At 45.5% G+C, this 13,905-nt stretch overlaps 1 protein-coding gene and 1 pseudogene across 1 annotated transcript in view; both read right to left on the reverse strand.

The window, feature by feature from the left end:
- Positions 1 to 13,905, reverse strand: part of ZNF407 (zinc finger protein 407) — a 626,056-nt gene that overhangs the window by 553,089 nt on the left and 59,062 nt on the right. Inside the window, exon 2 of the mRNA XM_089682372.1 lies at positions 10,505 to 10,619. Within this exon, the coding sequence (XP_089538498.1) occupies positions 10,505 to 10,619 (115 nt within the window). The remainder of the gene's footprint in view (positions 1 to 10,504; positions 10,620 to 13,905) is intronic.
- LOC149458481 (uncharacterized) lies at positions 2,817 to 6,682 on the reverse strand (annotated as a pseudogene).

Here is a 13,905-nt window from a genome sequence, read left to right on the forward strand (position 1 = left end):
CAGTACACTGTGCTAACGGTAATTGAATTTGAGCTTGTCTTTGCATTAGCTAGATGACATCTCTAAGCAGGATACAAAAGGTGTGTGTAAAGTGGTTTTATAGAACACATATCAGTTACATTTACTGGCATCAGAATGTTAAAATGAATCTTTAACCAGTAACGGAGTGTTAAAAACCAAACCAAATACACTTATATTCCATGCATTTTGTGACATTTTAAAGCTTTAAGACATTACCCTAAAAATAAATAGCTCCACATTAAGAATTCCCTGTATCACGTCGTGTTTTCTTGCCTTCTGTATTTTAGAGCCTCCTCTATCTCCTGTAGTTACTTCTGGATTTCACACACAGTGTGGTAGCGCAACACTTGATGCTCCAGCTTGACTGTTTCTTTTATATAAACTCAAGTAGTACTAGCTGTCACCACTCAAGCATAGTGAATGTAAACTCCCTGAGCTACCAAAGTTGTTTTACTGCCTAGCAACGCACCAGCAGCCATTGTTTCTGCTACATCCCAGCTTGGTCTCCACTGCACTCTAAGCCTAGTAGTCACTGCTCAACCCAAAGCCAGAGTCTCTGTTGCACATCAGCCCAGTCTCTACTGCACCCACAATGTTATGTCTCCACAGAACCTGCAGCCTATGCTGCTCCTCAGCCTAATCCACAGTCTTTGCCGCACTCGGTCACCATTGCTCCTCAGCTATCTTTCAGCCTCAGCCAGCCTATTTATACATCCAAAGGTCTCTGCACATCCACAGTCTGAGGCTCCGTTAAACCTTCTCTGGTACCAGTCCTCCTCCACATCTGTATGTGTGTACTCCAATAAATGGAGAGAAAAAGAATTTATGAGTACAAAAAAAAAAAAAAATCCTATTTGTGTTTCGTTTATGGAAAAACTCCTAATTTGTCTTTGGTTCACTGAAGCGCACAGCTCTGCTTTAGATCACCACTGGGATGCCCCAAAGCAGGGAGCCTGTCCTTCAAAACCCAGCTGTGGCACTGAAGTGCATCCTATTCATCCTGACTCCGTCCAAGAAGTATAGGACTACAAAATTGAAAGCACAACTTCATTGGCTGACATTTTAGCAAAAAATGAGAGTCGTGGATGCAAAACAACTCTGTCCTTATGCAGCTACAAGTATTAAGACTTGCAGGACAATGCCAGCAGTTCAGTTACCCTGTATGCCAAAGTGATGGCCACTAGAAAGGCCACTTTCTGGGAAATTTCAGGAGTGGGATATCTGATGTCTTTGAATGCTAGTTTTTGCAAGACTGACACTACTAGATTCAGGTCCCACTGTTTCAATGGTGGTCTTACAGGAGGGTCAACATGCAGAACTACCAGAATGAAAGTGCAAACGGGTGGCACTAATGTCAGCAGGCACTGGAACAAAACTGCCAATGCTGACACCTAACTGTTGACCATATTTAAAGAGTAACTCCACTTTTGTTAAAAAAAAAAAAAAAACACATTCTCTTCTGAGTGATCTATGCACATTGCAAGGATTTTAACAAACATTGTTGTAGACTCCTATCTTTTGCTATTCTGAAGGAATAGCTGTTTGTCTGTATCCATGTACAGAGTGAAGGAGAATGGGAGTGGTTGTCTGTGTCCATGTGCAAAGTGAAGGAGAATGGGAGTGGTTTTATAATTATCAGTCACCTGCTGCACCCTGCAGGGCGCTAATGAGGAAACTGGCAAGGCCTGCATCCCTTCAGGTCTGATTTTAGTTGGGGAGTATCTCATTAAAAATGAAATTTTTGTTGTAGGGGATGCTCAAAATATGATTTGTATCTTGCAGGAAATTACATATCTGAGGGGCATTCTGTACACCATCTATGCACAGAATTCCTTCAGGTAGCCATATTGTATAGAATTTAAAAGAAAATTACAGTGCTGCAGATTGAAAGGAAAAGATAATTTTTAATAACATTCAATTACAACATGGCTTGTGGCACAATGGGATTGCAGACCGCACACCCCATGACCAGAACATTCCCCAAAAACAACCATTAAGAAAGAAACCATTAGGCAGATTGTGGCGAGAAATGGCCGCAGCACTTTATTGGTGTTACACATAATAAACCATGTACAAAACTACAATAACCGTTGATGAAATTCAAACATGCAAAATATAATAAAACACCTTCTTCTGGCTCATTTATTGGAACTCGAGCCATCACATAAAACATCTGCACTTCTGAAAACATCCCCCAAGGCCAGCCTACCCCAAAGCAGTGGCCATTTCGATGCCAGATTGTAGGCCTAAATTAAAGATGTCCAGGCCAACATCTGAAAGATGAACTCCGTCCCGTCTGTACAGACCCGGAATACCCCCTTCCAGATCAACATGCCTGTATGACAAACCACCCAGTGATGGCAAGAATTTCTCCAAGGCCCTGTTAATCCTCTGCCTCATTTTCTCGAAAGCCCGCATCTGAGGAGCAGACCACCAAGAAAACCTGAGAACAATCTCTGAAAACATCATGGTCGTATGAGGGGAAGACAAGCAAAACCTATGCAAATCCCTCTTAATCATAAATAATAGGTCAAGTGTTCCCACCTTGCCCAAATCATTCCCTCCCAGGTAGACCACTAAAATAGAAGGCGGGGGCCAAACTTGAAACAATTGGGACAAATGCCAGTAGAGCTGACAACAGCGCATGCCTCTTACTCCCTTCCAATATACAGTGAAGGCTTCTGGCAACAATGACAGAGTTCCACAAGGAGGACGCTGAAGAGCTCTTTTACGAGCCCAACAGACATATGAGTGACCTACAATCCAGACGTAGTGCTGGGCACCTGCAAATTGAGTCAAATAAAAAGGTTAGGTCTAATGTATAACTGAAAACACTTAGACTTCCATCTACCCAGGTCCTTAATACCCGAGGGGGAAAAACGCAACCTGGAGGCCTCTGACGCTCTGCCAATCCTAAATGAACGGGAAGAGAACTTGGAATGCGAAAGGCCCAAATGGTTCAGGCATCTCCACAAAACAGCATCAAATTGATAATTAGTAAGGGGGCGCAAATCCAAGTGGAGCAGAAACAGCCCCGAGTCTCGAGGACGCACAGCAAGGAACTGCCTAACAAGGCTCACCAGACAAGCAGCAAAGCCACCAACAGCCGGTAGCGTTATTCATGCGCCCCTCCCCAGCTGATCAGTCTTAGAGTGACGCAAAAACAGCCGTACCAACGAATCATCCACCACCACATGCTCAGACAAGAGTCCCGAAAAAGCACGCATGGACAGCGGAACCAGCTCGGATATTCTGAAGACCCCAAAAAATATCAGGGAAATGCAGTACAAAAAAGCAAACCCTCATAATTGGAAAAGCAGACCACCAAAGCCGCAGCACATAGGTCGGCCAAAAGCGCCATAGAAATAGGTCTACGCTCATCAGGCACAAACTTGGACTTCTGATAACCTCTCAACGCCTGTTTAGACGAAAAGAACTCAGTACAAGAAGGGAGGCCCGATAATATGAGAAAAAAGGAAACTCCGGCCAAAATCTTGGACATGTGGTCATAGGAGTAACCACAGCACATCAGGGATGTCAAAAAGGATGCGATAGCCAATTCAGTGGGGAAATTGGGCAGAAAGCCCCAATTATGCGCAAAGAAAACCCACCTCCTTCATGCCGCTGAATAATCCGCCCAAGTGAGAGGAGCAATTGAATTCTTTATTGACTCCCGCAAAAGGTTCATATCAGGTCCCACAGGTGTGACGGAGGCCAATCTCATCCGCCTCCGGTACCAATTGTCAAAACCTGGATATCTGAAAACAAGACAGCGAATCTGCCAGAGTATTAGAAAACCCAGGAACATACTGCGCTTTAAGCCAGATGTTAAATTTTAAACAGAGAAAAACTAAGTGTCGCAAAATCTGTACAACAAACAACAATTTAGAGGATAAGCAATTCACCGCAAACACCATACCCTTATTGTCAGTACTCACAAAAATCCTTTTGTCAGCAAATTGCGTACCCCAAAGCTCCAGAGCCACCACCATCAGGAACAGTTCCAGCAACACGATATTCTTAGTTGCTTTTTTACGAAGCCAAGACTCAGGCCAAGCCCCGCAACACCAATACGACCGCCATACAGCAGCAAAACCCCTGGAACCAGCAGCATCAGTTGCCAGCGAAAAATCCTGCGCTGACACAAAGTCAGCCTGAAAAAAGTACCTACCATTGTATTCCGACAGGAAATTACCCAAACCAACAGGTCCTCCTTTAAGTCTTGGGTGAGGCGTAAATGAGCAGAGGGGAACATATAACCTGAGGTTGCAAGATACAAACGCCTGGAAAAAAATCTGGCCAACCGGAATAACCCTGCAAGCAAAAGCCAGGAGCCCCAACAAAGACTGCAACTCCTTCCAAGAAAGTCTAAAATCTGCGACTGGAGTTTCACTAACTTCACCTGCGGCAGCCGGAATTCCATCGCCACCGCATCGAAAAGAATCTCGAGGAACTCCAAAGATGTAGATGGCAGGCAAGTTTTTTCTGTCGCTAAAGGAACACCAAAGTGGCCTATGAGCACGCAAAACAACCGAAGCAAATTTGAACACAATGCTGACTCCGGGGGACCAATGAACAAAAAATCATCCAAATAGTGGACAACGCCATCCCAGCCAGCCTCGGCAACGAGCACCCAATGGAGAAAAGTTGAAAACGTTTCAAAATAGGCACAGGACAAAAAACAGCCCATGGGAAGTCTTTTATCGAAATAAAAAGCACTGTCAAAATAAAACCCCAGAGAATTAAAAGCCGACGGGGAGACAGGCAACAGCCGAAATGCAGATTTGATATCTGTCTTGGCTAGCAAAGCGCCCAGGCCAAAAGCGCGAATCTGAACTACGGCGTCCTCAAAGGTCGCATAGGACATTGAACACAAAGAACCATCAATCTCGTCACTCAATGAAGAGCCCTTGGGAAAAGAAAGGTGGTGTATCATACGGAAAGCGCTAGGCTCCCTCTCAGGAACCTACCCCAAAGGAGAAATCCGAAAGTCCCAAAAAAGGCAGACTAGGAAAGGGGCCCGCCATACGGCCTTCAGCAACCTGTTTGTCAATCTGTTTGCGAACAACCTGTGGGTATTGGAGTACGGACATAAAATTATCTACCGTCCGGCAACCCTAGCCAAAAAAAGAAGGCAGAGGAAAACCAAAAAGGAACCCATCAAGAAGGAACTGTGCCTTCTCCCTGTCTGGATACCAATCCAGCCATGGACGCATGTTTTCCAGCCTCACCAGCATGCAGACTTTTCTGAAAAATACCCAACCAACCTTCCTGGGACACTTAAGCACAGGGTGATGACCCGCGCAAAAAGAGCACTCATGGCGATACTTGCACGCCGCATTCCAATGACAATGGGAGTCATTAAAGGCAAAACAATAACCCCTCCTGAAAGTCGGAACTGGAGCCGCCGCGACCGGCTGTCTAGGCACAAAAGGCTTCTGGGGCAAGATCAAATTAAGCCATAATCCCACATCCTTCATGCCCCACTTGAGGGCTGAGTGCACCGACAGCTTTTGCCGAAAAGACTCATCGTAATGATATCAGCCCAAATCCCCAAAGTTCCTGTACGCCTCAAAAACATGATCTAAATGTTGGAAAAGGCCGCCACAGAGATCAGGGCGTTTCTCCGCCAACACGCTAGAAAACACGCAAAAAGCCTGCAACCAATTGTAAAAAGATCTAGGGGCTGTCCTCTTTCTGTCCTTAATACCCACCGCAAACCCATCAGACTTGCTAGCAAAATCCATAAAAGTGGGGAAGAGGGTCAAAATGTCCACAAAATCTACCCTCCAAATTTTTTCCCTAACGGACAAGCTAAGGTGAAAACCAAGGGGGGGTACCTCACAAGGCAGCAATACCTTCATGCATATCTCGGGGATGCTGGACCTAGCTGGCAATGCTATGGGACTCGGGCGGCTACATGGCAAGGGAACATCCCCGGGACAGACAGCAACAGGGGGACGACACACTGGGGTCAGGAGGGACAGCAGGAACCGGGGACACTGACTTCACCAGGGCAGACAGGGGGGCAACCAGGGAAGACAAAAACACCCCATGGGGGAGACTCACCAGCAGCCGGAGGGTTTCCTGCAGAAGCCTGGGCGACCCCTCTCCGAGCAGCATCCGCAGGCCGGGCTTCCAGAGTCCCGGAAGCAGCGAGCGCCTCCTCCAGGATAGGTCCGCCCGCCTCTGAAAAGCGCTGTGGGTCCGCCATCGTTGGTTGCTCGGCAAAGGGGGAAGCAGACTCCAGCAGGGATGCAGGCCCCGTCCAGCTCCTCCCACCATGCGTACTGATCGGGCCGATGAACCGCAGCCTCTTCTTCCGGCAGCTCCGACAGCCAGGCCCCTCCAGGTTTCCGTCCTCCGGCTGGGCTCCAGAAAGATGGTGCCGCTCTACTTCTGCCCCTACCACATGCCATTCTGGCCACTCCGGCGGTCGGCTATGCTGCCGTCTGCTGCGGCGGACCGGACCCCTGGCCACACTCCTGGGCACCCTTTTGCCCTCTCCCAGCTCATCAGGCGATATCCCACTGCAGTCAGCCGGCTCAGACGGGTCCCGGCTCTCCTCTTCAGCCAGCACCAGGCAGCGGCACAGCCACTCCTCCCCGCCGCCGCTCTGCACCTTCTCCAAGAAGCGCTGAAGAAGATTTTCTTCTGACATGGTAAGTCCATGTTCATGAAGGGAGCTCTTCTGCTTGCAGGCTGGCCACTGATCCAAATGATACAGGTGCCCCTTATTGTCAAGGTCCTACCTTTTCCCAGAGGTTATGTTACTCCATGTGCTGGCATCCATCTTGGATTTCTGCTGAGCATGGTCGGAATCTTTTATGCCTTCAGGTCTCTGAGGTCCATCCCCAAGAGGGGTGTGGCTGAGTACATATAAGCCTGTGATCCGCACATGCTCTTTGCACTTGTGTCTTGTGTCTTTGTCTTGCTACAGCTCTGTGTATACGCTCGTGACTCTTCTGGTATCTGACTCGGCTTGTGACTAAGACCATTCTCTGTGTTTTCCTTCGATCTGACCTTCCGTTGCTGAACCCGGCCCGTGACCTGTGATTCTCTGTCTACTGTTCTGTACAGTTTTGTCCCGTTGTTGTCGACCCGGCCTGCCTGACTACGCTATTGTCATTCTTACCAGCTACACGCCATTGGCGGCGGCCATTACCACAGCTGGGGTGTCTCGGGGGCCGCAACCTGGTTCCTGGCTGCATCAAGTCCATCCCCACCATCAGGGGCCCTGGTGAAGGGCAGTCTGGGACTTAGACTCCGCACCCTGAGGGACTTCGGTCTGTTGGTGGTGGTTGTCGTCAGCCAGTGCTTTACCCTGCCACTAGGCCTACCTGTCCGTTCCACAGCCCTGCCCTGACACTTATATCCTGTCAGCCAACACTCCAGAAACTTTCGTGACTCCCGATTTTATCCCAGGAAGTCTGCTTAACAAAATTTAATGGGGCCAACACCAAATTTCCCCACACATGACAAACCCACCATTTACCACTACAAACAAGCCCATTTGAGAGGGGAGGGGCAGGGGTGGCCGCAATCCCATGAAAGTGATCCCAAAGGTTTGTGCCCACTTTTGCCATTCTATATGGTATATTAGGCTTTTTTTTAATTTGCTAATTTTTTTGCTCGAGAAAGTGGCGTTACCATTTAATTTTAGCCACTACTCCACTGTGCGTTATGGAAAGGCCAAGAGATAAGCAACTGAGAAAGCACAAGGGAACACACCTACGGTCTCACAAAACACAACAAAAACACCGTCAACATACAGTGGTAGATCTGCATCTGACAACTCTGTCCATCACCACTTGGTTTTTAACAGCCAACATGTTAAAGACAGGTGACTGTAAAACAGGTTGGTAAACAGGCCCTTGAGACAGCAGGTCTTATTGAAGGAGTAGATGCCACAGAGCAGCTACTACTACATAAAGGAGATCTGTGTGCCATACCTGCAAAGCCAATTCAAATCTACCAGGATCAATGGAAACCTCTTGACTTCTATCACTGTGGTTTTGGCAACAGTATCACCGGTGGATAGGCATATATCAGAGCATAGCAAACCCATGGAGCTACCAGTATGTCCACTACATCTGCCCCAAATCTTTGCACTTGCTATGAACATGTTCACCTTTCAATTGAGACAAACCGGATGGTTTACATACGCCATATTTGTGCTGTTGTCTGATTGCACCTGTACAAGATGCCCCTCCAGAAGGTGTGTCCAGTGAAGCAGAATCCATCTGATCAGTCAACATTCCAGCACAATGATGGGAAGCAGGGACTCCTCTGGACTCTAAGACCCCTGAGGAGACTAGAGACCCAGTACTGCTCCCTAGCCAGCCCATAGAGATAAACTTCCTGGACATCAGCATGGGAGAGCCACCAAAAAAAGGTAACTTTAAGTCAGCAATTTAAAGTGATTTATCTTAATTCCCTTCTGTTCTTCTTTGCATGTATATGTTAAGTGGTGGAGGTTTGGTATTGTGTATATAATACAGAAGTCTTTTTGGTGGTAATGATTATTATGATTTTTTATAGACTTTATAAGCGCTTACATGCCTTACACATTTGAGACTAGAAGATGTGATTTCTCTATGACATGCGTAGACCGTGGTTCAACTCACCAATTCCTCTGTTTCATTTAAGTCTCTTTTTGTAAGGGACCGCCTGGCGGTACCACTAGCTCTCCACTGAATAGGCATCCCCAGCGCACGGAGTCTAAGTCCCAGGGTGCTTGTTCACCAGGGCCCCTGATGGTGGGGATGGACTTGGAGCCCCCTGAGACCAGGTCGTGGCTACTGGGTGCGTCCGTCAGTGGTAGTGGTATGCGCCAAGGGCTCCCACGGGGAAGAGTCTGATATGAGGAGGTCAGCAGACCCCACTGCACGGGATGGATGGATGGATGAGCAAGGTCAGACGGGCCGGGTCGGTAACAGAGAGGATGGCAAGGTACAAGGCAGCGGGCATAGAATGGTCAGGTCACACGCCAGGTCAGCAACAGCAGGTCAAATCCAATAGGGGGCATCCAGGAGAGAGGTCAGGCAAAGCAAGGGTCAGGGCAGGAGAAATACAGCAAGCTCAAAGCACAATCCGGGTCAGCAACTTACAATTCACAGGTTCGCAGATACAGGATACAGGTAAGACCAGAAGGCACTGAATGACAGCTCAGGGTCGCTTAAATATCCCGCCCTGCGCTGCCATTGGTGCCCAGCGGGCGGCCGCGGCTTCTACTGCGCATGCGCGAACTCGAACGCCGCGGCCGGCCCGGACCTAATGCTTGAGTCCCTGCACAGGGCGGCACACTGCGCCTGCGCCGGGACCATCGCGGCGGGGATCGAGGGGATCCCTGACACTTTTATTGTCTATCGGTTAAACACTTAACTGCTGTTGTCTATTTATAAGCAACTCCAAATTCAGTTTAAAAAAAGGTTTCATAATTTACCAACTCAACAAATAACTTCTACATTTTCTTTTCACAAGTTTTCCATTTTGTTTTTCTATATTCCTTTATTTTACATTTTCCAATTTGTCTCCTCTATCTCTTCCATTTTAGTTGTTTGACATTTTAATTGCATTTTCTCAGCTTAAGCCCTGGTTTACACCAGAGCAACTTCAGGCGCAACATGCGATTTACAAATCACACCTGAAGTCGCATCTAATATATTTCTATGGTACGGTCTTAAACAGTGTGATTTCAAAATAGTTCCTGCACTACTTTTTTCATTGCGACTTGCATTGTCTTCTGTTAAATGAATTCGCAAGCCGCAGTGAAATCGAGGGTACAAATCGCACTGATCTGCAGCTTTGAAATTGCGCTACTTCAAGTGAAGTAATGTGATTTTAAAGTCGCATTCAGTGTGAACCAGGGCTTAGGATTAAAGTCGTTTTCCTCCCCTTTAACTTTAATGTACTCCTCCCATACTTCTCAGTTCTCAAGGTCTTGGTGACCTGACCTAAAGGAAGTGGGCATATTTGGCAAAGTTTGCTGTGAAGGCAAATGCTGTTTGTTCTGTCTATGTTTGCAAGCTTTCCTCTAACTTGCCAAACATTTACATTGTAAGTCACCAAAATTATTAAATGTGGCAAAGGGAAATAATGCATTGAACAGTCCAGATAGAGAACCACTTCAACTAAAACTCAGTGTTACAAGTTTTATTATATATTTTTGATGTGTTTAACAGGAATTCATAGTTCTCTCCGTAAAAATGAGTGAACATCCTATAATTTAGGCAATTTACAGATTACAGGTTCAGAATGACCTTGTAGCCCCATACAATTGCTCATCCACAGTGCTGGATTAGAGTGGGAGAGACATGTCATAACTGTATTTAAGGAATTTACCATAACAATGAAAAGCAGGGTATGCATGCATAATGTTAGCCATCCTGAGAGTCAGTTTGTATGGTGAAGGAATGCACATTTTCAATTTTTTTTTCCTTTCACAGAGTGATCTATAGCAGTAGTAGAGTAATTTACTCACCCACAAACATGACACTTGTATTCTCTCATCCCGAGATGTCTCTTCACATGGTTTCTGGCATCTCCTAGCTGAGCTGCTGCAAAGTGGCATATCTTGCACTTAAATGGCTTTGATCCTACAAAAGGGGAAAAATAAAAAAGGTAAACTGAACCATAAAAATATTGGGATATAGTTGTACAGTTGTGACCAAAATTATTCAACCCCCACTGAAATTGAGTGTTTTGGCCAGTTTGACATTGCTTTTGATCATTCAGTCATCTTGCTTACATTTACATTAAAGAGGCACTTGTAGGTCAGACAAATATAACATAACAGTTATAATGAAATAACCACAAATGTCTTTTCTGTGCTCACAGCATTATCAGTTTTATTCAACCCCCAAGTGACATTCAATCTTAGTACTTAGTACAGCATCCTTTTACAGTTATAACAGCTTTTAAACGTGAAGCATAGCTTGACACAAGTGTCTTGCAGCGATCTACGGGTATCTTCGCCCATTCTTCATGGGCAAAGGCCTCCAGTTCAGTCACATTCTTAGGCTTGCGCACTGCAACTGCTTTCTTTAAGTCCCACCAGAGGTTCTCAATCGGATTTAAGTCTGGTGACTGCGATGGCCACTCCAAAATGTTCCAGCCTTTCCTCTGCAACCATGCTCTAGTGGACTTGGAGGTATGCTTGGGATCATTGTCCTGTTGAAAGGTCCAACGTCTCCCAAGCCTCAGGTGTGTGACGGACTGCATCACGTTTCCATCCAATATCTCCTGGTACTGAAGAGAATTCATGGTACCTTGCACACGCTGAAGCTTCCCTGTACCTGCAGAAGCAAAACAGCCCCAAAGCATGATTGACCCTCCACCATGCTTCACAGTAGGCAAGGTGTTCTTTTCATCATAGGCCTTGTTCTTCCTCCTCCAAACATAGCGTTGATCCATGGGCCCAAACAGTTCTAATTTTGTTTCATCAGTCCACAGAACACTATCCCACAACTTTTGTGGTTTGTCCACATGGCTTTTGGCATACTGCAGTCGACTCTTCTTATTCTTTGGAGACAGCAAGGGGGTACGCCTGGGAGTTCTGGCACGGAGGCCTTCATTACGCAGTGTGCGTCTTATTGTCTGGGCTGAAACTTCTGTACCCACATCTGACAAATCTTTTCTCAGTTCCTCAGCAGTCACACGGGGACTTCTCTCCACTCTACGCTTCAGGTAGCGCACAGCAGTCGAAGTCAGCATCTTCTTTCTGCCACGACCAGGTAGCGTTTCAACAGTGCCCTTTGCCTTGAATTTGCGAATGATGCTTCCTAAGGTGTCTCTTGGTATGTTTAACATCTTTGCAATCTTCTTATAGCCATTGCCCTTCCTGTGAAGAGAAATCACCTCTTCTCTTGTCTTCCTGGACCATTCTCTTGCCTTCACCATGTTTGTAACCACACCAGTAAATGTCTAGAAGGAGCTGAGTATCACAGTCATTTTAAAGCTGCCTAATTGGTGCTTATTATGCTTGATTGCTGCTCGGTGACATCCACAGGTGTTTTCAATACCTGATGGAAAGCACCTGTATGAACCTCTGTTCTTCAGAGTGGTAGTCTTTAAGGGGTTGAATAATTGTGGCAATGAAGAAACCACATAAGAACCATTTACTACTGTATTACATAAACAATTGATGTCATTTTAGTTGCATTTGGGTAGTTACAACGTCCTTGTAGGATTTGATTCTGAATACAATTCCAAATGTACACTATAGTCCCTAAACCCCTTTACAGCATTGGGGGTTGAATAATTTTGGTCACAACTGTATGTTTTCAAGTTCAAAATCCTAACTGAAAACTGTATGTCAACCAAAGCTCAGTAGTTCCTGTGTGGTTTTCTTTTTTTGCTAAACAGAAAATGAAATGGAAACAGAAAATGAAATCCTCAAAAGAAATTTAAGAGATGCGGTTATAAAAAAAAAACAAAAAAACTCCATGCCATGGAATAGAGCATGGTGTGCCTCGGCTTGCAGAGGCTGGCATATACAACAGGGCTTATGGAAAGGCAATAATATTGTCAAGCTGCAAAGTATCCCACTAAGGTAATATGGTAAATCAGCCACAGTAAAACTGCCAGGAACTCAACTACTGCAGTTCCCTAAATCCCCAGCGTTTCATAACAGATCTGCTCCGACTTAGTCCAGGGAAGCCAAGGCAGTTCTCTGGTCACCAGGTGGCGGTAGCCCTCCGTAGGTCAAGCAGCAGTGTTCCACAGTGTAAACAGTCCATCGCCCTTACCAGCCATGAGGCCCAAGCTGCAAGTGCGCATGCTCACAGTGGCAAGATGACGTCAAGTGCATCATCACCCATTGTAACCATGTGCACTTGTGGCTCTTGATGTTCATATTGTTCAATGACCATCAATTTGACCTCACGAATGATTAGATAACCAATGATCATTCTTAAATTTAAAAATTCTTTAATAAAATTCTACTAGTGTACAGCCAACTTAACACCTATCCCTATACAGCAATAAGCATGCAGTTGACAAGACTGATTGGTGCATTAGCAGTAGAGTTCAGGTTTGCAACTCCCAGATTGTACAAGGGAGGGTAGGCTTGTTCTGATGTCTGTATGATTGATTTTCTTTATTTAAGCAAAACAATACAGACATAACTAAAAAATATTAAAATAAATAAGCAATAGCTAGATTAAAAGAAAACCTGTCATGGAAGACATTTGCTATTTTTAATCTCTCTCTGAAAATGCTCCTGGGTGACAAATAAAATAGCAATTATGGCCATTTTATATTCCAGGGTCTCAGTGTTCACAAAATATATAATGTGTGGGTGTTAGATTAATCAAATCTATGTAATAGGAAGACACACCAAAACAATCCATACACTTTATATCAAATCAGGCAGGTTCTTGCAGTACAAAGTTGCTGATAGATCTAAAGAAGATTTGGACAATCAGATTGTATAGTGTATGGTGACTAAGAGGATTTGAAACTGAGCAATTCAAACGAGGCACATGCTCAAAAGCACCAGAGCAGCAAGCAGTGATTAACAGACAGTAAAAATAAAATTTCAACAAAACATATTTGGAACAACATGATGCAGCAGTAAAGAGAACTTAAAGGGGAGAAAGCGGTGTCCTCTGATGACGTACTGGTAAAAATGATTTTAAGGCAAGTACAAAAAAATCCCATCATTCGATGAGGTCCAAGAATTATATTCTTGAAAGTGTGGAATGTCCTAAAGCAGTCCCACAGTTATTAGCTGTGGGAAAGGACACTAACAGAAAGGACAAGCATTATCCCAGGCTAGGTCCAAAGTTACAGCCTCACACCATCAGTACAAATCCTTTAAAGTGCAGTGGGTAATTTTACTCAATGTATGGAAGCATAGCTTCAGAAAACCTCTATGTCAGC

Source organism: Staurois parvus, unplaced genomic scaffold (genome assembly GCF_062004578.1).
Source record: "Staurois parvus isolate SC_StPar_1 unplaced genomic scaffold, SC_StPar_1.0 ptg000287l, whole genome shotgun sequence".
In the NCBI taxonomy this organism is placed as follows: Eukaryota; Metazoa; Chordata; class Amphibia; order Anura; family Ranidae; genus Staurois; species Staurois parvus.